General features: G+C 49.5%; 1 protein-coding gene across 1 annotated transcript in view; it reads right to left on the bottom strand.

Annotated features, from left to right (window-relative positions):
• The window catches only part of bcor (BCL6 corepressor), a 31,650-nt gene extending 5,321 nt beyond the window's left edge, over positions 1-26,329 (bottom strand). The window contains exons 1-9 of the mRNA XM_035906661.2: positions 26,278-26,329; positions 17,338-17,419; positions 13,990-17,136; positions 12,420-12,476; positions 11,692-11,851; positions 10,274-10,612; positions 8,902-9,186; positions 7,286-7,611; positions 5,742-6,026 (exon numbers count right to left, since the gene is read on the bottom strand). Of these exons, the coding sequence (XP_035762554.2) occupies positions 5,742-6,026; positions 7,286-7,611; positions 8,902-9,186; positions 10,274-10,612; positions 11,692-11,851; positions 12,420-12,476; positions 13,990-17,136; positions 17,338-17,340 (4,602 nt within the window). The 5' untranslated portion in view covers positions 17,341-17,419; positions 26,278-26,329. The remainder of the gene's footprint in view (positions 1-5,741; positions 6,027-7,285; positions 7,612-8,901; positions 9,187-10,273; positions 10,613-11,691; positions 11,852-12,419; positions 12,477-13,989; positions 17,137-17,337; positions 17,420-26,277) is intronic.

Here is a 26,329-nt window from a genome sequence, read left to right as displayed (position 1 = left end):
TGTAAACCCAAATAGATATATCCAGACGTTAAAATAGCTTTGAAATCCAATATGTCCTTAAATTCGCATGAAATGAGCAGTTTTGTGACCACGAGTGGCCCGTCTCCACGACACCAGTAAATTGTCCTTTCACTTTTGAGCCTGTGAAAATGGAAATGCCACGTAGAAATATAGAAAAAAAATAGCTTGAACTCGTTAACATTAACACAATATTTGTCTTAAAACCCCTTGAATTAAAGCTGCATACATTTACATCTTTATTGCTATATTTCATATCAATTGTAGTGGTATATAGAAGCAAAATTATATATAAATATATATATTTTTTAAACTTATGGATCCAACTGTAACCACACACACACACACGTGACTCTTATATCCAGACACATTCATACCCTGTCCTGCTGACAGTCCTGTGCCGAGGGGAGCAGAGCTGCTCATCTGAACCTGGGAAATGACTCCAAACTTCCATTTCTATGCTAATTCTAGGCTGCCATCTAGTCCAAGTGTTTATCTCTCTCTCACTCGCGCTTTCAGAACAGGGTGGCTGGAGGGAGGAAGGAGGAAGGAAAGGCAAGCGGAGAGAGAAAACAGACTGACAGAGGGACGAGCAGAGGGTTAGAGAGGACGCGGAACGGGACAGACGAGAGGCAACACCCCGACAGATGACAGATAAATGAATCTGTGGATGAAATCTGCCGGGGCAGTCCTCTGGGCTGCAGCTGATAATAACAAGAGATGAAGGGGTTGTGGGTGGCGGTGTGAAAACGGGGAGGGGTGAAAGGAGTGATAGAGCGAGCGATCGGATGAGCCAGAGAGGCGGGAGAGATAATGGAGAAAGAGCAGGAAGAGGGAAGAAGTGCAAAATAAAAAGAGGGAGAGAGAGAAATGAGGGAAGGTGGAGAGACGCTCCAACTGGTTTTCTTTCACTGCCAACGCTCTGTTTGCCTGCTGGAGAGAGATTCAGGAGCACTGTGCTCAAGCTCCCCTCTGGGGGATTCCACTTGCTGTGTGTGTGTGTGTGTGTGTGTGTGTGTGTGTGTCTGCGTGAGTGAATGAGAGCAAGTGTTAGAGAGACTGACGGGTAGAGAGTGTTGATATGCAGCTTTCCTTGGTCTGTGTCTGTGCGCTCGTGTGCCTTTTTGTGTGTGGCTGTGGAGGAGGCGTAGCGCTAAACCTCCGGAGCCGTGTTTAATATCGCTGGGAGAGAGCGAGGAGCTTAGCATGAGAGCCCCGGCTTCCCGCCAGACAGACACACACACACACACACACACACTCCTCCGCAGTAAAATGAGACACCCCTCCCCTCCTCCTCCTCCTCTCGCTCTTTCGCTCCGTCCTCTAATCTCCCTCTCTAGAATGCTTCCCTGCGCTCGCCTGCAATCAATGCATCACTCAGACATTTAACCCCTCGCGGCTCGCAGAGTCCTCGCATACAGCACATGTGGTCATGTCGAGATGAATCACGTGTGCAGATGCACGAGTGGCTTTCCTTTGAATGATGAAGTCTAGGCAGCAAAGTTTGTGCATGCTCGGAAAAGTGAAATGTGCGGATGATTGAGTGCATGTGTAAAGTGTGCGTGAAAGCCCGGCCCTCCTAGAATGGCACCGCTGGAGGGAGACGGGAAGCCTCAGTATGCAACTACTCATGATGTCAGTCAGACTTAATCTCACACTCAGCCACACATATGCCATTTAAGCCAACTTAAAAAGAAGAAGGAAAAACAGGAGGATGTCCCATTCTCATCAGTAACCTGCACATTAAAGCTTCTCCACAGGTGTCTTTTAAATGGGTACGTCCACACTAATCCGGTTTCATTTTAAAACTTCTGCCGCTTTCACATCCACTGTCCAAAATCTTCGGCCGGTTTAGGAGCCCCGAAAATAAACCTTTGGAAGCTCTGCTGACCCAGCCTTTGTGTGAAAATGATGAGATATTGTTTTAATCTGGACAAACAATCAAAACATTACAGCTAAGCTTGCGTACTTTTCTTTTGAGGTCGTCCTTCTTGTGCCAATGCCAGTGGCTTTTACTAACGATGAAAAATGGTCCTGCCACTGTCCTTACATTTTCTCTGCAACACCGCAAAGTCTGTTTTGGTTTTCTTGTTGCCGCTTCTACCTTCCACCTCGTTGGTAGTCCAGGTGGAAAAAACAAAACCTTGTCTTGAATTTCATCAATCCTGTTGTGCCGTTGCCTGCTGCACATGCATACCCTATGGTATGCGTATGGTCTTGCAATAACCATTTACAGTTGTGTTATTGTTGACCATATTCTGTATATTAAACATAGACGGCCTCACAATTTTTTGCTAATAACCAGCAGGGGGCGACTGGTCTCGTTTCAGTCGAGTTGTACTGAAGCCGATGAAAAAAATGCACACGGACTTCTTCATAGACCCTCATGCTAACCGTCTGATGATGAAATTTACGTCAAGTCCCAAGCAGACTCGGAAGTATAACCCCTGCTTTATGCTTCTTTGAAGTCCACCACTTTGTGAGCATGCGTAGCTGCTGCACTGTAATGTAAATTCTCCTCGCAGTCACCAAAAGCAAGGAAGACGCAGACGTCCCCACGGAACTTCACACTCACCGTCTGATGATGAAATTTTCATTACTTGGACCCAAGCAGGCCTGTGGATACGGAAAGCATAATCCTTTGTCACTCAGAGATTAGTAGCTATTGGTATTTCGTTGGATCAGAAGATGACAGAGTGCAAATGTAAGTTTGCAAAAAACGTTGATGTTACGTCCGAAGCTAGTTAGCAAGCGATACTGCTACTACCCAACAACATGATGGTGCGAACCCGCCAAAGCAGTTGTCATAGCTAGCTGGCCTGCGACGAGTAAGCTAACGACCTAAGCTTAAAATTGTTTAGTTAAAGAGATGCGCAGTATTAGTCTGTTTAATGAAATGCAATACAGTTAGTGTGATAACGTGTTAAATTTTGGACTTTTTGGTCTGTAGTTCCATCAAAGGTCAGCACTGTCTGGACTGCTTGCCATCGGTCAAAGCTGAACTTTAAGTCACTGTGGATGTACTTTACCACAAAAACCACTGATCACAGTGATTTCATTTTCCAAGTTTTTCCATCACGCTTTCTGGTCCAACTACGCACTTAAAATGCAATCCAGTTTTTTCCTCTTTGCTTGGATCATACATGGATTTGAGGAGAAAAATCAGAAGCGATTCATGGGGAGAATAAATGACAGATTGCACCTTTATCTGAGCTTTCAATGGGCAGAGAGCTGAGGGGCCCCGAGCCCCAGCACTAGAGGGATGAAGACATCCGCAGAATCTCTGCTCATTACCATTTCAAATGCTCAGAGAGCGAGGGAGAGCGAGAGAATAAAAGGGGAGTGAGGGAGGAAGGAAGAGAAAGAGAGAGAGAGAGAGAGTGGGCTTTCATGTGCAGAGGCACGGATTGCAAAACTAAATGAACGTGAAATATGCACAGTGTCGGCCCGGGCAGCAAGAACAGCACGGAGAAGTGCATGTGTGCTAAAATCGCATGCATGAGGTGATTCTGCATCCTGCATGTGCCAATTTACACACAAACACACACACAAAAAAGATGCAGCGGTGTATTTAGTGGCTTGTGCATGCATGAGGAGACACTGAATTTGCATGTGCAGGTCTATGTGGGTGTGCAATAGCGAACGCCGAGAGTCGTCTTGTCTGTGTGGCATATGGAAAAGAAACATGTCAGGATGCCTGTGCATGTGCTTACTGGGTCAGAACGTTTGTGTGTGCGTGCACGTATTCCGTCGCATGCTCATAATCGGCATGTGAGCTGTGTTCGTGTGCGTGCCTCCGTCTCGCAGGCCCTCATATCTCTCTGCCTGCATGTGATAAGCCCAGAGCTCGCGGCGCTTAAACACCAGCGTGAGACAAGCGCTGTACGCATCTACAGGCTTGTATGCAAGTGTGTGTGTGTGTTAGGCCTTATGCATAGTTGGTGTGTGTGTTCCTGAGCACGTCCTTGTGTGTGCATGTGTGGGAGCCCCAGGGGCCTGCCCCAGGCTTATCGCACACAGGCAGTGAGAGACGAGCTTCCTGAGAGAGAGAGAGGGAGGGAGGGAGTAAGAGAGAGAGAGAGAGAGAAAGGGTGGGAGAGAGGGGGTTGTTTGCGCAGCGGTCAGCGCCTTGTTTGTGTAGTCTCAGGTTTTCTCCTCCCTCCTCCTTCATTCCCTCTCCACATGCAGAGCGCAGGAAGGGAAAAATGCGAAGGGGGAATGAAAAAAAAAAAAAAGGAGAGGGAGGGAAAAAAAACGTTCGAGAGAGACGCATAAATCAGAGAGACGAGCCAGCTTCTCTCCAGCACGGCTGACTGAACCCTGCTGCTGCGCTGCACCCTGTTCGTGCGCGTGTATCTGTGTGTCTGAGAGTGTGTGTGTGAGTGAGAGCGAGCGAGCGAGCCAGGGAGAAAAACAGCCGCCGCCACTGCTAACCACAGTCACCACGGCACATTAGAGGGCCATTAGAACGCGATTATACTCCCAGTGCTTACCTCTCATTCACACTCTCGCTCTCTCCCATTCAGACTCACACACATAATCACTGACACACACACACACACACGCGCGTGCGCGCGCACCTCATCATCATAAACGTGTCCAAACACACACACAACCATAAAGCAACTCATGAATGAGCAACAAAAGAAACCCACACCTATTTACAGTTTCTGAGAAGATTCCTCTGCTGGTGATAAAAATTATCACGCATGCACACAGGCGGCATCAAAGGAGATACCGAAGGAGTGGACATGCATACAGGCGCCCACACACGCGTGCGCGCGCACACACACACAGAGTGAGAGAGCAGGAATCCGCAGCTCAAGTAGCATTAAAACTACTCAGATCAATAAATCAATTTGTAACATCTGTCAACAAGGGGGAGAAACGTTTAGGCTCGCGAAGAGAAACACGAGGGATGCGGGAGAACAAGAGAGCGGGCCATCCAACTTTAATTAAAAGCTTTTGGAGCAATGGGAGTTGAGAGAGAGCGAGAAAGAGTCGGTAAAATATACACAAGTCTCATTCTTTCTTGCGTGTGGGGAGAATGAGAGGATCTGGTTTAGGAGCAAATGATCGGCAGCAAAGAAAAAAAAAAATCTCCCGATGCTACGGAGAGGCAGCGAGCATCAGTCTGCGCATAATGATCCCACCGATCCCCTCATGCTGCCTGCGCGTGCTCGTTTCTGTGCGTGTGTGCGCGCCGGGGTGTGTGTCACACTTCGCCTCACGGAAAATTAATGAGATGTGAGAGCGGAGCGAGGCGAGAAGAGGGGAGGCTGTGTGTGTGTGTGCACTTGTGGGGAAGAGGAGGGGTGCCAACGACAATCTGAGTCACAAAGAGAGGAAGAGAAAGAGAGCGCTGAGAGGAAAGGGGGGGAGGGAGAGAGCGGAAACCTGAGAGAGAGAAAGAGTAGAGCGGGCGAGAGGAGCCGAAAAGATGGAGCATGTGAAGTAGAAATCGCGAGTGAGGGCGAAATAGGAGGAAATCATACAAGAAGGAAGAAGAGGAAGAATAGGACAGATGAAAGAAGAATCTCAAAAAAGAGTAAAGCGACGTCTGGCAGAGTCACAGACAGGAACAAAGTAGGTGGAGAAAATGAGCTCAATTTAAGAAGGGAGAGAGAAAGCGAGAGATTTGGAAAAGACAAAGTCTGAGGGTGTAAATTGCGAAGAGAGAAAGCAGATAAGAAGGGAGGATGACTTCGACTGAAGCCTATTACCTCATAGCCCAGTCGCGCTGCTCTCTGAAGGAGCGTCTCCCCGGCGTTCTTGTTCACAATCAGCCGACGAGCCTCTGGCGGGATCGGACGCACCACGGAGGGCTCGGCAGGGGGGGTTCTGTGCAAGCCCGCCGGCTCTGGTGGAACACCGCCCGCTCTGTCATTAGCCTGGAGCTGCAGGGAGGGCGGACAGAGCGCGGTGGGGGAGCAGGGCTTGACTGGAGAGCAGGGATAATGATTAGGAGAAGCGGCTCTCTTCCTCGGAGCGCTGCACTGCTCACTCAGCTGAGGAGAGAGTGAGAGATGGGGAGAGAGCGTTACAGTCCCTGCCACGAAGCAGACGGGACATTCACAGACACACACAAGCACGAGCATTCAAGGGGACAGGGATGAGACTACGCACACGCGCACAGAGGGAAATTAAAATGTGCATCCATGCACAGGAAATGATATCCACTTTTTTAAATAAGTTAAAAGGAGAATCAATTAAAAAGGTGGTTTAAGTATTTGAATCAGGGCCCAGAATTCATACTGAAATTTAAAGCTCAAATCTGTTCTTAAGCCGTGTGTTTAGACCCCCCCCCAATTATCCTCACATGACTTCCAAACTACCTCTTTAACAGCATACCTACTGTATATATACACAGATTGATTTTTTATCAACAGCATCTGTGTTTATATATTACTATTGTGTCTCGGAGATACGATATGCATCGCTGAAAACACACACACACACACACACACACACACACACACACACACACACAAAGCTTTCACGCCGAGTGTTCACGCCCTAAAACAGTGCAGGTTGGCACGCCACTTTTCTTTAACTGCTAAACCAACAGAGCCCTCTGAACACAACACACGAGAGAGGGAGTTGCCTGCTTGAGTGTGTGCGCGTGTGACTGAGTGTGTGCGAACACTGCGAGCCCTCTCAGTGGAATTCCATGTCGAAGCAGCTGTCAGGCTGAGGAGGAGCAGGGGAGGAGAGCAGCACGGGCGGAAAACGACTCGCCTTCTTTTTTCTTTTCTTTTTTTTCCCCTCAATTTTTCCCCCGTGCTCTCCCCCCCCCCCCCCCCCCCTCCTTTTGAACTCGGCGTTTCAAACGCTCAGTCGTAGCTGCCACATTCCTCATTGTGCGAGTGAGAGAAAGTGTGCGTGTGTGTAGCTTTGTGTTCAGGAGTGAGTGTGACATATAATTGCTCCAGGGTTTTTGAATGCTTGCGAACACGCAGACACTCGCACCCCTGTCTCTCACCTACCTACACACACACACACACACACACACACACACACAAAAGATGACACGCGTTCGACAATTAAGGCCAGAGACACAAACACATGCACGCAGGGCCCTCCGCAGGGAGCCGCTGAGGGCGCGGGGAGGTCAAAGCTCCAGCAGTCCTCTAAACATTGTAAACATACTTCCTTCCTCAGTCCCTCCCTCCTGTCCCCAGCTGCATAATCAGAGGCGCCAACAGGCATACTGAAACAGAGTCTGCCGCTGCAAACATCCAGACGCCTGCGTCTTGGTCGCACTCACCTTGTCATCCTCAGCTTTTCCCAGCTCAGTCCCGCAACGCTGGCCCGGGCTGCTGGCGGCTGCCTCTTTCCTTTTCTCCTTCTCCCGCTCTCGCTCCCTCTGGCTGGTGTGTTTGGTCTTGCACGGCCGCTTGCCCTTGGGTTTGTCCGTGTCACTATGGCGACGGACCTTGAGGGGAGGGGTGCCTCCCACGGACTGCTCTGGGGCCGGAGAGGGGGGGCCCCTCCTGGACTCCTTGAGGCCACGGTCACCTGAGAAGGGGTTCGGCGGGTGCGCTCTGTCCTTCAGCTGGCTGGGGGGGAGGGGAGCGACGGCAGCAGCTACTCCTGGAGAAGGAAAAGAGGAAGGCAGAGTGAGCGAGTGCGAGGATAGGAAAGTATTGCAAGGCCATCTCTCACCCTCTGTTGGTTTATTAATGAGCACACAGAGCTGTCTGGGAGCGCAGCATGCCTGCTCGCCCAGGGAAAAAAAATATATAAATAAAAAACACACACTCTCGCACGCAAGCTCGCATAAACACCGCTATAGTGATTCCTGTGCACTTCTTCACTGCAGCAAGGACACAGCTAGGAGTAATCTCCTTAAACAAATGTGGCACTGTCTGGTTTCAGCCTCTTATAGTACATATTTACACAAAAATAAAAAAGCTGCCCTTGAAACCTCAATGTCGAAAAGCTTATTGGAAATACATTTGCTCCTAAGGATAGTTGCAAACCCGCTTTAATCTACTCCGCGATCTGGTCTAGGTCTGATTTCTGCTGCAGTACAACTTTTAGAATAACAATTTAATAACAGCAATTTGTTGCAGAGACAACAGCTTTTTACAATGGGATATCCTTAACATGCAGATTTATTAGTGGTTTTCTGAAGGGGAAAAAAAAAGAAAAAAACAACGCACAGATAGACACAGTGGAATAACCACAGTCATTATCAACACAACCGTTGTCACAGTCATGAGAGGTGAGAGGTAATTAAAGAAATATATATTATTTTTTAAAAAAAAGAAAGAAAAAAAAGAATCAGTGCCTGGTAATGGTCTGTGGTTTCTACAGAAAAATACTCAAACCCTCTTCTGCTTTATTCACTTCCTTTAATCTCTCCACTGCTCTTTTATTCTCTCTTCTGCCTCGGAGACGCCATTTTGCGTTTCTCATAAGGGAAAGCCCTGGCTTTAGTAAGACCCCTCTACCTCACCCACCCAACAAAGGGGAAAGAAAAAGAAAATCATTGATCACACATTAGTCACACTACACCTGCCCACACATACCTCCACCAGCTACTTCCCCTCATTTGCTTTTTATTCGTCCTCACAGAGACCCCGCTGTAGATCAGCTGAACATGAAAGAGAAAGCCTAAATCTACGCACACCGGGAGGGTGGTGAGAGGCATTTTATCTTGTGGTTCTCTGCGTCCCCCTTTTTTTTGATTCCTCAAGCCTTTACCCTGGCAAGAGGAAGAATCCCCCCCCCCCCCCCCCCTCCTCGTGCTCCCTGACAGCTTTTGGGAAATCCCCTAAAGACAGACTGCTCAACAAGAAAGTGAAACGTGAGCCAAAGATAGATTTCCGTTACCCTAGCTGAACTCGGCGGTTTGTACGGCTGGTGGTTCACTCTTACCATTAGGCAGCTTCTCGCAGCCCCATTTCCTGTTGATCTCGCTTCTCTGCGCTGCGGCTCTGTCATCGTGCTCGCCGGGCCTGATCTTGCGTTCGCGCAGGCCCTGGGTAGGGCTAACCAATCGGGGCTGAGGCCATGCCCTCTCCTGCTTGATTTGGGACCCATCAGGTGAAGCAGCGCCTGCGGCGGGCTTGCTGAGTCGCAGTCCCTTGAGCTCTATGCAGACCTTAAGCTTCCGCACCTCCTCGTCGTCGTCGTCGTCCGCACTGGCTTTCTCACGCTCGTCTGCAGATGAACACAAACACAGAATGTTGCTTGAAACGCAACAGTTTGATGGTTTTTGCGTTTAAACCTCAATGCAAAGATGTGAAGAGCAAGCTCTCGAGCCTATTATAAAGCTTATTATAAAAAGGTCATTTAAAAAAAACGCTAGATAGTCTGAAAAGTGCATTATGAGCTACTTAAAAGATTTCTTCTAAGTGTCTCTGAGTTGACATTTGGATTAAAAGGTTTTCTGCTTTCTAAAGCTGTCATTGTCACCGTCTGGAATGTGCAGAACTACTGTAGATATTGACATGCAAGCTACAGAGCACCAAGAACAAAGGCCATTAATCAGGACATTCTTATGGCTGGTAAAACCCCATCTAAGCCTTACATGTGACACACACCCAGGCAAGAGAGGCAGGGAGCAGGATGTAGAGCAGACAGATTGCGGAGTGAAAGGGGAGAGAAGTCAAGAGTCGGGTGGAGAAACAAAGCAATAAAGGCTGGAAAAGCAGAGGGAGGGTTCTCCCCCATGAAATTCACAGGGGACGGGTATTTGACTCGTCTGCCAGTGCCGAGGAGAACAAGCACGATACCGCATGCCAGCGAGAAAAGAAATAAAAAGGAAACCCAAACAGATGAGGGAAAAAAGAAAGGAGATGAAAAGAGAAGAAAAGAGCAGCTTTGAAGAGGGTGGGTAAGCACAGCGAAGGAACGGCAGTGCTAAAAGAAGAGAGAGAGAGAGAGACAGAGGGAATAGCTGTCCCTCTTTGTCGCTTCTCTCACGCTCCGCTCAAAGGCAGGATTAAACACTTCTCAGAGCTGGCTGCCACACAGAGCGAAACACAGGACAGAGAGCAGGAAAGGGGAGGAAGAGCGTGTTGTGATGGAACGGATGTGAGGTGGAATTGATTGGGATGGAAGCAGTGATAATAAAAGTGGGATTTAAAAAAAAAAAAAGAACAAGGGATGAAACGGTGCTCGGCATCACACGGTGAAGGAAAACTAACTGGGCAGAATTCTAAGGATGCATGGAAAGCGGATGAAGAGCAGAAGGGGGATGCTATTTGAGGCATGCGAGATGCACGCGTGTTTGTGAAATTCTCACCCGTACAAAGCTTGGCTCTTTTCTCCGAGTGGATCACCTTTTCTCCCTCCATCTCTGTGTCCTCATTCTCCGCTTTGAGGCCAAGGGGGCGTTTCCTGGTGACCCCAAAGCCAGGGCTAGTCCTCTCGTCGGGGAAGCCCTTTGATGGCGTCAGTGTGGGTGGCATACAGTGACCTTCGTCACACTCTTTCATCCCCTTCCTGACACCATCCTTTAGCCCTCCTTGGCCCGGACCTCTGGCCCCATCTTGGGCTTCATGAGGATGGGACAAAGGCTCCCTCTGCCCTCCACACCTCTGAAGGACTGGAACTCTGTTGTTTGCGTATGCTGGCCGGACACCTGAGCAAAGCGGAGAAGACAGGGACATAAAGCGAACAGAGGAAAAATAAACATAAGATGATGGGAAGGGTGCAGACACACGGGAAGAGATTTCAGACAGAAAACAAGCAGGAAAACAGGGTGACACAAGGTGTGGTTGGTGGGGGTTGACGGAGCGAGAATGCCAGTTAAACACCAGCCAGCTTTTATTCTGCTTTAAAGACAGGCAGTAAAACTTTGATGAGGTAAAGACTTTTTAATCTGATGCGAGCCGAGCCAGCGGCCTGATGGTTCAGTGCAGCCGTGCACACTTCCAGCAGAGAGAGGCACGAAAACATCCTGCGCACATGTTGTGCATGGCGACTCCCATCCCTCTTCCCTCTCCCTCTTTTCGTCATCTCCCTGCCCCCCCCTCCATGACCGCACCACGCCCTTCTCACACAGAGCGTGACTCTACCCCCCCCCCCGCCCCCCCCTTTTCCTTCCCCTCTCTCGTCGTCGACTCCCTCTCTGTCTCTCTCCATGCCATAATTAGGCTCACACGTCAGCTGCGGCCTCGCTCCAACACACAGCTGGGCTGCCAGCCAATGTAACTACCCCGCTCCCCACCCCACCCCGTTCTTTCCGTTGCGCTCTCCCATCCGCTTTCACCCACCAACTCCCCCCCCACCCCACCCCAGCTTTCACTCACGCACTCCCTGCCCCTCCTTCTCCCCCCTTGCCCTCCCCTCGCCATCGTCTCTCTGCGCAGATAAGCACAAAAGGCTTCTTGAAAATAAAACTCCCCCTCGCTGTCTCGCTCTTGCCCGCTCATTGGCTTGCGCTGCCTAGCTTGTGTAAAAGTGCGTGCACGCATGGACACGCTTATGTGTGTGTCTGTGTCTCTGTGTGTGAGTGGAAGAGTGTCTTTTTTTAGAGTGACCCGGTCTTGCCTCAGCATTTGCTGCAAGTGCATGAGAGCGAGTGTGTACGCTCCTATTGTTTGCGTGCATGTGTCCCTTTTTTTTGTGAGTGTTCATTTGCAGAGTGTCTGCATGTATGTGTGTGCATGCCTTGTGTATATATGTGTGTGTGTGTGTGTGTGGTGCTGGGTTACTCACCCTCCCTCTCTCCCTGCCTGGTGGTGTGTTGGCAGTACTCCAGCACTCTCTCTCCGCACTGGCCGTCTGCCAGCTCCCGTCCTGCTGCCGAGGCAGTCATACACACACCACTGCCCTCCTTCTCCTTCAGCTCCAGCTCCGAGAACCGCATCATTGCCCGCTGTGCATACACACACAAAAATGCAGAGAAAACCCATGAAAACCACTCATCATCTGCCCACGCCGCGCACACACACGCACCTCTCTAAGCCTAAATCTGGCCTCAACAGCTACACAAGCAAAAAAAAAAAAAAAGCATGAGAAATCACATCGTCTTAAAAAACAAAAGAAGAATATGCCAAAAGAATTAACCTCCCCCCACTCCCCCCCCCCCCCACTCCCCCACACACACACACACACACTCACAACACACACACGCACACAAATACACGCAGGACACAAAGGAGGACAGATAAATCACAAGCACGGCGTCAAGACACAGGTTAGACTACTGCAGCCACTGTCAGTCCATGCGCTCTGGGGCTTAAATCCTGGCTTCTCCCTTCCTGAAACATAAACATGGCTTGGAAACATATACATCTAAGCCCTGAGGCGGAGAGAGGAGATGAAAAGGAGGAAAGAAGGGAGTGGGGAGGGGAAAAATAAAAAAAGAAGTGTGCAGCAATACACAGTACAAAGGAGACAGAGCCCGTCAGAGGCAGATGTGATAAGAAATGTAAAGAACTGACCTCCCAGTTAGCTGCAGGTTGACTTATAATACTCCCCTCTCGTGATATGACTTCCATCTAAGCAATTAGAACGGGGGGGGGGGGGCTCAATATATCTGTCCAGCATTTCATCTTTTTCTTTTTCTTTTTTTTTTTAAATAAATGAATTTACGTTATGTTTCTCCACATGTTTCTTTTACACAGAACAGGTAGCCACAATCCCAACAAAAGTAACAATCAAATTAAAGTGAATCAACAGGTCAATTAACACTGCATCAAAACCATCAAATAATTTCTGAACTGCACCAGTGACAAATTGGAAAATTTGAATGGAAATAACACGGGTATTTGAGGTATAATTGATGACACCAATTTAGTTTCAGCTGTCTTGCTTTCTTTCTTTTTTTGGCGGCAGGGGGGTGATCCAAGCAGACCACATCTGATTTTTTTACACATCCAGAAATCCAGTGTTTGATAGCTTTGAGTTGCAGCTGTGGATTGACAAGCATGACAAAAGACAAAAACCACAGTTTTCTAGGGTGCATTCACAACATAGACAGACATGTGCAACCTATTAACATTTCTGCCCCTGAGCCAGTGGATAATATAGCATAGTGTGTCTTTGTGTTTCTGTGCTCAGCATTGAGCAAAAGGCAACCCCGAAAGACATAAACAGTTTGAAATGAATAGCTCAGTGTGCATGTATGAATGACAGTGGATAATAGCTAAATGTAGGTGATACAACTGTAATAGTATGTTTATAGAGGTCATGTGATCTTTGTTAGGAGGGCTGGTATTTTAGCCAATGGCGGGAGCGGGGATGAGGAGAAGTATGACCTTAGACAGCAACCAGGCAGGACAGGCCATTGGAGGGAGGTGGGTTGGGTGAGGATAGTGAATGGCGGATGGGGGCATGCAGAAAGCCTTAGAGAAACCCTGAAGAGGGCAGCTGTTGGTTGTTAAGCACACTGCAAGCCCTCCACTGGCCCTAACCTTGGGGTTAAGCGTAGCCAAAGGCAGTGTGAACTGTGAGGGTGCCACAGTCATGCTCCCAAACTACTGTACATGTCTCTTTAGCACACTCAGCACTAACATGCTTTAGCCCCAAGGCAGTCACACAAGGACAAGCACATACGGAGACACAAACACGCACACACGCACAGAAATAACCTTTACAATGGCTGCTCCCTAATCAACATACAAAGATGGCAGCTCTGGTTAACCTTTGAACTGCCACCCCATTAAGGAGGGTCTCGACTGGCCAGATCCCTAAGACAATGATAAACTAAAGGGACAATCAAATCTACCGCCAGGACAGTAGCGTGACAGCAATTATATTGTATGCAAAGTATGCCAATTCCATGCAAGGTTTGCTCTATAGGCTGATCTGAATATTGCAGCAGGGGAAAACTGAGAGTGGCCTTTGAGGTTTTATTCCTGTGTGGATGTTAGAAATCAAAGTATGTCTGAAATGTCTGCACATAAGAAAAGCTGCTCATAACAACCTCTCCCCATCCCATCAATTTTCTTAAACCCAGTTCATTATGTATTGCATGTATACACAAACGTGCACAGTTGTTTGCAGCCTTACCTGCAGAGCTCTCTGTTCACGGCTCAGCTTGCTCGAGTCAGCATATAGCTCAGTGGTGACACATTTAAAGCGGTCGCCAACGTAGCCTGAGGAGTTAGCAATCCTTTTGGCCAGGCTGGATCTACGAGAGTTTTTAGATGAAGTCTGGCTACCGTCTTCTTCCTCATCCCCTTCTCCCTGAGACTCCCCCAGGTCAACAATACTGTCTTCTTTTTCAGTCTCTCTCTTGGGGACTTTTTCCAGGTCTGATTTCTTCACCATATCTGTGCAGTGTTGTGTAAGGCGAGAAATTCTGCTGTCCCCCCTGTCCCCTTTGTCCCTACCAGAGCTGCGCTCCCCTGATGTTCGAGCACAGCGCAAGGTGCTCTGATCTTGGTCTTCAAGGTCTGAGCTGGGGCTCTGCTCTTCACAGCTCTCCTCTACTTGGGCAACCAGGCACGGAGAAGCTGGGGATATGCTAGATGTTGCCCCAGCACAGCCAGTGTCCTGGGGAACCTCTGCTCTCCCAAAGGGAGCTTCTAGTTGTCTGTCACTGTGGTTGGGCTTAAGGTTAGGGCTCTGTCTGGAGTGGATTGGATAAGGAAGGGAAAGGTGGTGTTTTGGTTCATACTCCGTCTTTGTGAGATTTTGGTTACTATGACAACATTCATTTTGGGAAGCCTTGGTGCTGGTCTCGGCAGAGTGTTGTTTGTGGCCTGATGGTGTAGTCTCCATATCTGTGTCTGAGTGTACAAGGTCAATGCAGACAATCTTTTCTCTGGATGTTAAAGAGGAAGAGGGGTGTTTGCTTTGACTGCCACACTGTCCTTGTGCTCCAGCTTCCCTGTCAGGCTTAATTTGGTTTCCTTCGCCTATTTCTTTCCCAGTGTTGTTATCTCTGTGGCTTCCACCTTCTTCAACAGTTCCCCGAGATTTCTCCTGTCCCCGGGACTTCAGTGTTGCATCTGCCCTTTCTGTCAGCTTGTTGTCAGAGTGCGTCTGCATCAAGGGATGGGCCATCTCCTGTGAGTTATAAGTGAGATATTCTCCTCCTGGACCAGGGAGATTGTGGTATGGTAAAGGGTGTTTTGCTGCCAGGTGGGTTGGATAAAGGCTGTTGCTGCCCAGCAGTACTGGGTGAGGGTAAACGGGGCCTTTTCCTCCAATTGGCACAGAATGTATTGTCATGTTGTCTGTGATGGGGTAGGGTAGGTATCTGTTGGCATAAGCCAAACTGTGGTTTAGATAAGCCTCATTCTGTGGAAGGTAAAGATGGCCAGGAGGATGACCATTCTCTACACAGTGCCTCTTGTAAGATGGCACATCTGGGGTTGTTTCAGCTCTCTTACTGGTCTGGGAGGGCTTCTCTGTTCCCTCTCTGTGGTGACCCGCAGATGGTGGATGTTCTGACTGGCTGGGGCTGTGTTTGACCCACTCACCATTATGTTTGGGAGAAAGAGCCCTGGAGTTGACCACAGAAATGCCAGATGATTGAGTTGAGGAGTGGTTGGGCTCTTCTATCCTTGGACAGGATGAGCTACGTTGCTGAGGGAGTACTCTCTCCAGACCTTTATTTTTGATAACAGAGGGTGAAGAGCCTTTAGTTTGTGAAAGACCCAGGTCTGTATTAGGTCTTGGGGAGGTGGGCAGGCCCGGTGTGTGCTGTGCGTGAGAAGGTGATGGACTAGGTACGACCCAGGTGGAGTGTAAAGTGCTGATCATCTCTGGTCTGTCTGAGACCTTTGAAGAAGTGCTGCTGACCACACAATGTGGATGGGGAGAAGGGGAAAGGTTTTCTTTTAAGAGCTCTCTGTTAGGGGGAAGTCCATAACGTGGACCTGAAGTGTCCATCTTAACTGGGAATCCATTGGAGGGCAATCCAAAGTCTAGCATTCTTCCAGACAAATCCAAAGGCTTCTCTGCTGGGTCTTTGGTTGCCTGTGGTTGGTGAGCTGGCCTCTCAGAGCTGGCTTTGGAGGGAGACCTGCTGGGTCTTTTCTCAACTCCTGCATTTCTGGGTTCAGGGGCCCCATCTCTTGGCCTTGATTTGTGGGGGCTGGGTCGGGCAGGAGAGGGCTGCTCTGATGCCATGCTGCTAACAGAGAATGTAAGAGGAATGGACTGTGCGGATGTGGATGAGGCAGATATTGAGGAAGTGGACGACACCGGTTGTCCTATCCTGGCAACCGGCCTTTGCAAATCCAGTGAATTGTCGAGGAGAGCAGGAGGAAGGGGAGGTTGTGGCAGGCGAGAAGAAACACGAGGAGAGGAATCAGTAGGCAGACTACTGATACCACTAGTAATAGTACTACTTGTATTAATATTGTTGCTAGAGCCCTTCCTGGACGGAGGTCTGCTCGGTCTGATACTCCTGTTAGGTGAGCGGTCCCTGTCTATAGAAGCTTGATGGTGCTGAGAAAGAGGTGAGGGTTGGTGAAGCTGCTGTGCAAATGGAGGTGCAACACCAAGCCCCTTGTCTTGGCAGTGTACCAGTGATGTTGGGGCCACGGTGACTGCAGGAATCCTCATAGGTGGTGCCACCAGGGGTGAAGAGATGGGAGAAGCAGGATAGGGAGGCATATAATAGAGCCTGTCAGCAGCAGAGACCGCTGCAGCAGGGGTAACACTGCCTCCCTGGGCTGCACACAGAGAAGGATAGGCCAGGTGCTGGGGAAGATAGGGGTTGGGTTGGCTGAGCAAAGAGGCTTTGTACATGTTTAGAGCTGCATACTTGGATGTGTCCATGAAGGGATACATGCTTGCTTCGGGGTAAGGGCTGAGCCACGGCATGCGGAGGTAGCTGCCACCAGCACTTGCCAAGCCCAGTTCAGATGCTTTCTCTCCAGGCCCTACTCTGCGTTCCAAGCCGAGACCTTCGGCTCCAGGAACCAGCACGGGCTTGTGGAGACTTGGATGAGCGCCCTTATAGAGGCCTAGGTATCCATTCGCCGTCTTACGACTGTCCAGAGGGCCATCAGGCTTGTAGATGAGTTCTGGGAGTCCATCCCTGTTATAAGTGAGTGGAAGTGCAGGCGCCTCTCTGCCCTTCTCTGCCTGAAGTGCTCTGATCCCTGGATACACAACCCCACCATGGAGATGAAGCCCATCGTGTAAAAGAGTGCTTCGGTCCAGCCCCATCGCTGCCAGGGGCGTCAACCTTGCATCCACCTGCAGCAACAAAAAAAAGGAAAAAGTATCTATTAGCACAAAAAAAACCAAAAAAAAAACCAACTATCCTGACATCAGCACAAAAACAAAAGAAAAAATACTACTAAAGATTGAAAAAGAAAATCTTGGCTTGTTTTTGCTAAAGTGACTTATTCGACAAATGAGTACAATCTGTACATGGGGATGAGCACGGGGACTTGCCATGTTTCGTGCGATATGGTTCCCTTGTCTTAGTTCCAGGTTGGTTTGTGCCTCAGCATCGACATCACGAACAGATGTTGCCCTGTGGAGATGAGCAAACAGTTAGCTGTCAGTGTCTTGGCTCCGTCACACACACACACTTACAAACAAGCACACACACATGCAGGCATGCACTGCAGCTGTGTTGCAATCCTGCTGCAAAAGCAAAAAAAACAAACAAGCAAGCAATTACAAAAAAGTGAGTTCATAAGATTTCAAAACAGGAAACACATTTTAATTCTTACCAAGACTTAAATTATGCAACAAATGTGTCTGTGCTAAACAGGGATTAAACGCAGTTCAGGGATGTGCAAGGTAAACGAGGCAAGAGCAACAAAATGGCACTGTCCACTGAAGCGCTTGCTAGAGATGAAAGCACAGTGTGGGCTCCCCACTCCCGCCCCTTCTAATCTGTCAACATCTCCCCCCATCCCCATATCCCCTTCCCGTTACCCCCAACCTGCCCACCCTTGGGCTAGACGTGCACTGTGAAGCTGCATCTATTCAGTCACGTTCCTCACACACTGGTTTTTCTATGCCCTCTTTGACCTGCCCCCTCGGCTGCCTCAGCCAGCAGAGCGAGGGAAGATTATGCATCACAGACCAATTCGGTGGGAGACCATTTACCACCCGCCAACACAAAGCTTCAGATCAACAAACACTCACACCAGAACACGCACGCACACACAAGCACACAAAAAGAATATCAGGCAGCAAGAGAAAAGAGACAACTGTGCAAAATTTTTAATAAACCATAGATTTGAAAAATAAATCATAAATTTTAAAAATTAAGTTGACAATAGAAGGGGAAACTTTTTTTAAACCCCAGAGGTAGTGACAAAAAAAGAAGAAAAAGAAATCTTCATCAAGACCCCCGTTTGTGTGAAACCACCTTTAATGTCTTGTGTTTAGTATAGATTAGAATTTTCTTAAAGCGCCAGAGTACAACAGGGTTATTGTTGTTGTATTTTTGTAATGACAGGGAAAATGTGAGAAGTTACAAGAGGATGGTTATCAATTATTCATTACTGCAACAAATTCTGAAGACAACAGATTCAACAACTGGTTGCTAAACCTGTGCTTTTCTCAGCTGGGTGCTGATGAGTTCGATTTCAAAAGGGGGAAAAAAACCAAACACGCCTAATTTAATTAAACTGCTGCGAAAGCAAATGTACAGCAACTTTCTGAAGAGCGAGGATTTTTTTTAAAGAGCAGTGGCAACCGACGTCAACCCTGCATGTTCGTTACTGCCTGAGTGACATCACAATGCCCTGAAAAACAATGTGTCACATACCACACACACACACACACACACACACACACAAAGGGTTTCAAAGATTTTAATTGCGCAAATGTCAAAATAGAGATATTAATTAAATATTTCGGACCCTTAACGGGTCATGTGGTATCTTAACACCAACAGAATGGTCTGCTTCAGTCAAGAGGCTTTTCCCCTAAAAATTAAAAATGAAATAAAACCATCGAACAGAAATGTTTAAATTTGATCCCCTTTTCGGGATTTGGGAAATATTTAACTTTGAATTCTGGCTCGATTCCTAATTACGGTTAAAAAAAAAAAAATCTTTTTTCTGAAGGGCAGCCGTGGTAAGCAAGTACACACAGGAGTGCGGTGAGAGACGGTGAGAGAGAAGAGGCTTTAAAGAGGGGGAAAATGAAGCTTTGCAGAGAAACACGGCCCCTCGATCATTGCAGTAAAACGCCTCTGAGCCTCGCTGGCACGCCACTTTTATTGCCGTGACCCGGGGCACATTAATCAGCCTGCTGTGGGCCCCTCGACACGGCTTCTCCCTGTCCCATCCTCCCCCACCACCACCCTAAGCCACAGCTCCGCCGCCAGTCCACCGTCAAAATCTTCCGCGTCGGAAGCGAAACGGGTAGCGTGTGTGCGAGTTCGTGGGCACCAGCGAGACGGTGTATAAGCACGTGTGCACGACCACGTGTTCAGCTGCAGGAGTTTCGTCAGCGCACGCGGACGCTGTTCAGAAATCACATCGCTCCTTCCTCAGCGCGTTTCGCTGCGTGCCGCTCTCAAAAAGCGGATCGTGTTGCGCTTGCACTGAAAGGTCTGCGCTCAACCAGAGCAAACAGCTACAACAGCAGCGGACACAAAACACACTCATTCAAACCTTTACCAGCGTTTCTGTCCAAATGGAAGAAAACTATCATAAACACAAATCTGCTGAGCTTCTCTGGAAGGAAAATACAACAACTTGGAGATCGACCGTTTTTATGACAGTACTATCTCTACCTAGACTATTTTTAGTCAGACTCCCGTTTCTTAGATGAAATGAGCAGCACCAGGGCCGAGATAAGAGGTTGTATCGGGGCAAAAGTCAGGATGAGGCACCTGATAAACGCTGAGGGGGAGAATGCGTGTCTGCGGACTGTCTCCCGCATGAACTTCAGAATTGCACGAAAACGCTAAAGCTTTCTTTCTGCCTTCTACATTAGTGGGACATATAGTCATATGTTTATGTTAATATGATAAATGGGCTGGTGTTTGTTTTAGACGCTTTAAAACCTGCTGCTCAGCTCACATCCACATCGCGTGTGCAGGCAGGAAGAGATTAAATCAGGGCCCACAGGCTATCAAGACGCGAGCAGATAAGGTGTCATTAGAACCCTGTAAAATAGGTGTTTGAGGATTTTCCGGGAGTAAGTCCTGACATACTTTCTCACTGTAAGTGGATAGATGGAAAGAAAAAATGAAAAGAAAAGCAGGAGGTGGGAGAGAAGGGAAAAGGCGGCGTGTTGACGCCCAACCCCACTGGCTAAGAATAGTTTGCGCAACAAACAACTCCCGACGGCCGTCCAATCCATCAAGCTGGCCTGCAGCAGGCGGAGGGAGGGAGGGGGAGGGCAGCGGTCGGTGCTGCTGCGTTTATAAACCAGACCGCTGGAGCGCAGCCCCGACGCGCACCATTAAACTGAAAACCACCGGGTGTTTTTTAGCGGAACCTGGTTTCAGCGCTGCGTTTCAACGGAGCAGCTGTAAACAAAGCCGAAGAGACAGACTGATGAAAAAAAATTAGGAGAGAGGGAGGAGAGGAGAGCCAGAAGACAGTCCCGCTTCTCCCTCCTTTCTCCTTTGTTTCCCGTCTCCGATGACAGCGACTTGAACTCTCAGTGACCCGCGGCAGGCGCACCAGAACAAACACCGGCACCACTCATCATTTCCTCCAGGGCTGAGGCCTCTCCCCGCGCAGCTCAGTGGTTGCGTGCATACGAATAACGCGCGCGCGTGTGCGAGTATAGGCCTCATCTTCTTTTAAAAGTTGATAAATGACCGCCTAGAAACGTTTCAGTGAAAGAGCTCGGGGCATATATTAAGCACGGCTGTTCCGTTTTTACGATCAGCCCGCCGCGCGACCCTGTTGTTGAATTTCTCTCAGACTAAACGAGGAAACCGGGTGGCGGGTCTCTGCTGTGCGCCGGGGGAGAATGCAGGCTACATAGGCGCCCTCTCGTTCTTTGTCCCTGGAGCTTTGCCAGACTCTCTGAAGCGGCAGAGCTGCGATCAGCTCTGAAAAAAAAAGGAAAAAAATGCACTGTGACGCAGGATAATCTCCGCAGCGACGGGGGTAGGGTGGGGATAAACATGGATTAAATGCGGGCGCGCGCGCACACGCACCCCCACCACACACACACACGGGATCACCGTGACGGCGGTGTGTTTACGCGCACTCGAAACGAAAGGAATTTTTTGCGCACACGGCGGAGAACATCTGCGGCAAAACACGTGAACAGCAACTACAGTCTGGCTACAAACTCTACAGCCTCAGGTCACCCGATCCCCGGCGTTAACACCCAGCACCGTAATGAGCCGGGAAAGGGGGGAAAAAACCTCGGAAGAGAACGCCGGCCCAATTTTAATGGTTATTGATTATCGAGCCGACGCGTGCCAAATGGACCAATTGATCATCTCAGCGCAGGCTGCGCAATCTATGGAAAGCTGACACGCTGTTTCGCGCTGTAGTTTCAGATTTAACAGAGCTGTGAGCGCAAAGTGGAGGGAGGGGAGTGGAGGGGGGGGGGGGGGTGAGCAGGAGATGGAGGAGATAAATGTTGTGCGGGGACTCGGAGGAGAGGCGCGCTGCTGCCGGAGCGCGGAGCTGGAAGGAGAGATGGCGGCGCCTCTTCAGCTGTCACATTATTAGCGGCGCAGTTGTAAACAAGGGCCCCCCGCGTCCTCCCGGGCCGCTGCACAGCCGCACGCAAGTCGGTGCACGGTTCAGTTCCCCCCGCAGCAGCACGGCCGTCAACAACGGCGACATTGTGAGCCCCCCTCCCCCCTCGCTCTCCCTCCAGTGCTGTCACCAGGGCTCGGGCGGCGGCTGCTGAACTGGCTCTATTCATCCCAGGCCAAATGAGGACTAAATGGCTCTTTATGCCACCAAAGGACCCGATTGTAACAGAGATGCGCATGCACGAGCCGGCCCGCGTTTACCGGAGGTTTTTGGAAACGCTGGCATTGCTTTCATGTGTTTCTGATAAAAGCACATGATGATGAAGGAATGATCCTCTTTCATGTGCCCTCTATTTGTTCGCTACTTTCCAAAGGCTGAAGTTCCAAAGTGTTTCGCGCAGACGGAGACAAGAGGATGTTTTGCCTCTTTTCATACGCGCTGCTTAATTAACTGCGCCCTGTAAATTAGGCCAGACAATCTCTGCTGAAACAATTAAGTGTTTACCCTCACGGTACGACCCACGTGACCACCCTCCCCACCTCGAGGTCAAAAGCTCCGCGGCCGACACAGGCTCGTGCGATGTTACGTGCAGACAGCGCTTGACGCATTCCTGGCTTTGAAGACTGTCGGCGTAATAAACTCATGTCGCTATTAACATGCTGCGTTGCCAAGAGTCTGTGGGATTTCGTCAGAGATGCCCGAGGCGCAACGCAGTCTAAAAAAGAGAAGGAAAAAAAAAGCTTCAAGACCGAGCCTGCAGAGACTAGGGAGGAAGGAGGTGAGGTGTGTCATCATCACTCTGCCGCTAAATCAATCACACCGCGGGCCAGAGCGAGGTCAGCAAACTAAATCCATTCAGAGTGAGATTTAGACTTTAATTACAGCCCCCCCCCCCCCCCCCCACTCGTTCACGTTACATTAAGCCACCACTGATGACATTTATCAGCGATCGCTGCTGTAAAATAAGCAAATGTCTTAAAAAAAATCGCTATTAAACCAACATCCCTGGGTCATCGGCGCCAGAAAGCAGCTGCTAGAGGAAAGAATAATGCTATGTGCCCCCCTCTCTCTGTGTGGGTAAAGCAGTGGAGAGAAGTGGTGGGAGGGTAAGTGACCCGTGAGCTCCAGACCTCGTCGAAACAAAAAGCTCTCTCTCAGAGAGAGAGCGAGAGGTGGGTGGAGAGGGGAGAGGAGGAGGAGGGAAAGGGGGAGAAAAGGCGGAGGGGAGGGTGGGTTCTCCCGTTTCATCGCAAGGTCCCGGGAGGCCAGCGTGGAGCATAGCTTCAATCAAACCGTGACGTCTCCTCCGGGAGCTGCGCAGCGCCTGGAAAACCGATCTCTCCTCGGCTCTCTGCCGTGCCTCCCGCTTTTGTTCACACGCATCTCGCCTCAGCAGCGAGTGCAGCGCCGGCAGCGACGAGCCTGTTGTTTTATATCCATGCGTGTGAGAGACACACACACACACAAACACACAGACACACACAAAGGAGCGCGACAACAATAAGAGCGCCTTCATATTTCTGTCTGGATGTTTACCGGGACACAGGGCATTTCTTTTGAAATGCCCTGTGTCCCCCCCCCCCCGACTATTTAGAGCTCGGAAGGTTTGATAAGCAGGAGCGGGTCCCGTGATTGTAATGACACGCTCTCTCTGCTCACAATATTCCCCGCGTGGTCCCTATTGATTCCGGATTAGAAGCGGACAAACACCGGGGGGGTTAATTGGTTTAAAATGGAGGTGGTGAGGGTTGTTTCTTAAAGGCAAGCAGATCTCCAGCCCCCCCGCGGGGCACTACGCTGACACGCTGTCACACATCATTCAGCGGGACAATAAGTCCGGCAGTCCCCGAGGCTGCTGTTGCCTCCAGGTGAACTGTGCGCCCATCAGTATACACGGACCTCTGCGCTTTTTACAACTGCGGATTTCTCCACGTCTGCCTGCTCAAATGTCTTTAATGCTTCACACATCACTTCCCCACCTCTGCTGATTAAAAACCTGCACATGAATTGGCTGCACGTATGCAAGCGAGGTGACGCTGGCAAAGGTGAAAGTAATTAATAAACCCCCTCTTTTCTTTGCACGTTTCTAAATGATGTCAAATTAATAAAATTAGCACCAGATGCAATCCTGTTTTGCTAAAGGGGGTGGAGTGGGGGGTGGTGGCACTGAACCGCACTCTGACAGCTAATGGGCCTTGGCAATACAACACTGTTTGTGGAAGAAGTGTGAAGTCTTCTCGTGTGAAACAGAGAAAACTCAAGTATGCCAATCTAGCGAAAGCAGCCCTCCCTTTCTGTGTTCCGACACCTGGAAAACAGATCAGTCCCACACTGACTTCACGGCGCACAGTGGAAAAATGATGCGCAAAACAGTCCGACGAGCTTTCGCTAAAAATAAACTCGGCCCACACAAATGCGAAGTATTTGTTTTAGGCTTCCACGGCGCGCAGCGCTCGGGAACCAGACTCTATTGCAGACGAATCAAACTAAGCAGCCGTCCAAGTTTGTGCACATAGTGTTTATTCCACGGGGCGCAATGAAATCCGTGAGTAACTTTTCTTTGGACACCGAGAAAAAAAACCCCAAGTCGTACTAAACCTGAGATCGTCACCGAACACACAAACAAAAGTTGTTGAACAGTTATTTCAATTATAATAGAAGTTAAACTTAAAAATACCCTTTCAGTAATTAGCCCCACTGTCACGCAAAGTCACATTTGACTTCAAATAAATGCCTTCCAGTTGTCCAGCTTTTCTCTGCCATCCCAAGTAAGACCGACGTTTAATTTAAATATAAACAGCTCTTTTATTCTGACTCAAAGCCACCTGAAACTGACCCCTCCACCCACACACCCACCCCTTTACAGTGTCCCAACACGAGGTCCTGCTCCTGCAGCCTGCCGGCAGCCATCAGACGTTCGCGTTATTACAAGCGTTTCTTCGACCGTTTATCCTGCGCGGATTGGCTGCTGGGGGCTGAAGTGGTCTTTTCAGTAGCTGCTTCCCTCACTCAGCTCGTCAATGAGCTGGAGCCAGCCAATATGAGGCACATCGATCGTCCTAAGAGAGCGTCCCCTAATTAGTGCATGCGTGGCTCCAGGACAGGCAGCAGGCAGGGCAGCACGGAAGGAAAACTCCCCAGATACGAATCTCTCTCACCGTCTTGTCTGCGGTGGAAAATGTGGTCCGATAACATCAACCTTCTAATAAATGAAAAAAACAAAACAAAAAACCCCACTTCGCATAAACACTGCTTTGACGCGCGTGAAACGCAGTCTGCGTTGCTCACAGAGGAGCTTCAAAGAATCGTGAGGTAAAAGACGACTCAGTTTGGAACGCATCCAACGCGCCTCGCGGCGCTTATTTTCAATTAAACTACAATAGTGGAAGAAGCGGATCGCGTCGATTGACGCGCACAACAGCGTGGGGAGGGTGGCGAAAACGATTTTTAAAGTTAGCGCAGTGTAAGTCAGTGGAGTGTGTGTGTGTGTGTGTGTGGGGGGGGGGGGGGGGGAGAAAGAAAACGATCGTTAAGGGAAGTTTATCATTATTATTATTATTATTATTAAGTGTTTGTTTGTTTTTTCTTAGTAAAAGCGTCCCGGTGACACATTCTCTGTGCAAGAGAGCAGCGCGTATCGGAGCTCCGGGAGGAGGAGGAGAGGTGGAGATGGTACGAAGGGGGGGAGAGAGCCAAACTGGCGCTACGGCGAGTCTCCGTGCGCAAAGAATAATCCCCTGCATTGCAAAGCCTAGTCATACAGCAAGTGTGCCTGTATGAGTGTAACGCAAAGTCATATCCGAAAACACCTGCAAGACTCGGCGTGTGAGTGGGGAGAGCGAGAGACAAAGAGGTTTCCATCAAGTAGACACGAAGGTGAGCGGTGCAGCCCCCGCGTCCCGTCTCTTCCCCCAGCGCTATACCTTTGATGAGACAAGAGATTATCAGCGTCCACTCCGTCCAAACCAAACCTCCCCCGCGACACACACACTCCGCGGCACACCAACAGCCCACACACACACCGCGGGGATGCCCTCCAACTGAACTGAACTGTGCATAAACGAAGCAGCAGCGCTCGCTCGCCTTTGGCAGGGCGAGGCTGGATTCCGTAACCTTGTTTAGCGCAGAAGCTCCCGTGTGCGCGCACGTACACGCGTACACACACACACACTACCTACCCTCAGCCCCACAGGCACACTCGCGCTCTTCGTCACACAACAGGGTGCGAAAAGCCTGAATAGTCACCTTCGAGGACGGCGCCACTTTCAAGTTCGCTAATCTCTGGGATGTCCTTCTCACCTCTATCAGCTTGACAGGGCAGTTGTTAAAAGGACAAACTCATGCTCGGATAATTGTGTGTGTGTGCGTGTGTGTGTGTTATTTATCAACCACATGCCACTGCCCCGCCGAAACGCACAAAGACCACCCTATGCGCTATTCTTAGAAGTGGCCGATCCTCTCCCCAGTCTGCGCACAACACTGGACGATCGCGCTTAAATTCAGCCCCACGAGGGGACTGTTTTTAATCAAAAACACACCACATGAAAACATAGGATAATTTAAAACATCTTGCACGTTATACTGCCATTAAAAAAAACAGAGCGCTGCACGTTTTCGATCGTCACGCGAGGGATTTCATATCAAAGACACACGTTAAGGAAAATAGGTTCTGATTTGCCATTGATTGCCTCACCTGGTTAATTGGTGCAAGTTCCAACCGTGCTCAGCGCGCCCCAACTCACGCC

Source organism: Neolamprologus brichardi, chromosome 16, assembly GCF_056152115.1.
Source record: "Neolamprologus brichardi isolate AB-2024 chromosome 16, ASM5615211v1, whole genome shotgun sequence".
NCBI classification, from domain to species: domain Eukaryota; kingdom Metazoa; phylum Chordata; class Actinopteri; order Cichliformes; family Cichlidae; genus Neolamprologus; species Neolamprologus brichardi.
Note: the sequence above shows the minus strand (reverse complement) of the source record. Positions and strands in the feature narration are given on the sequence as shown.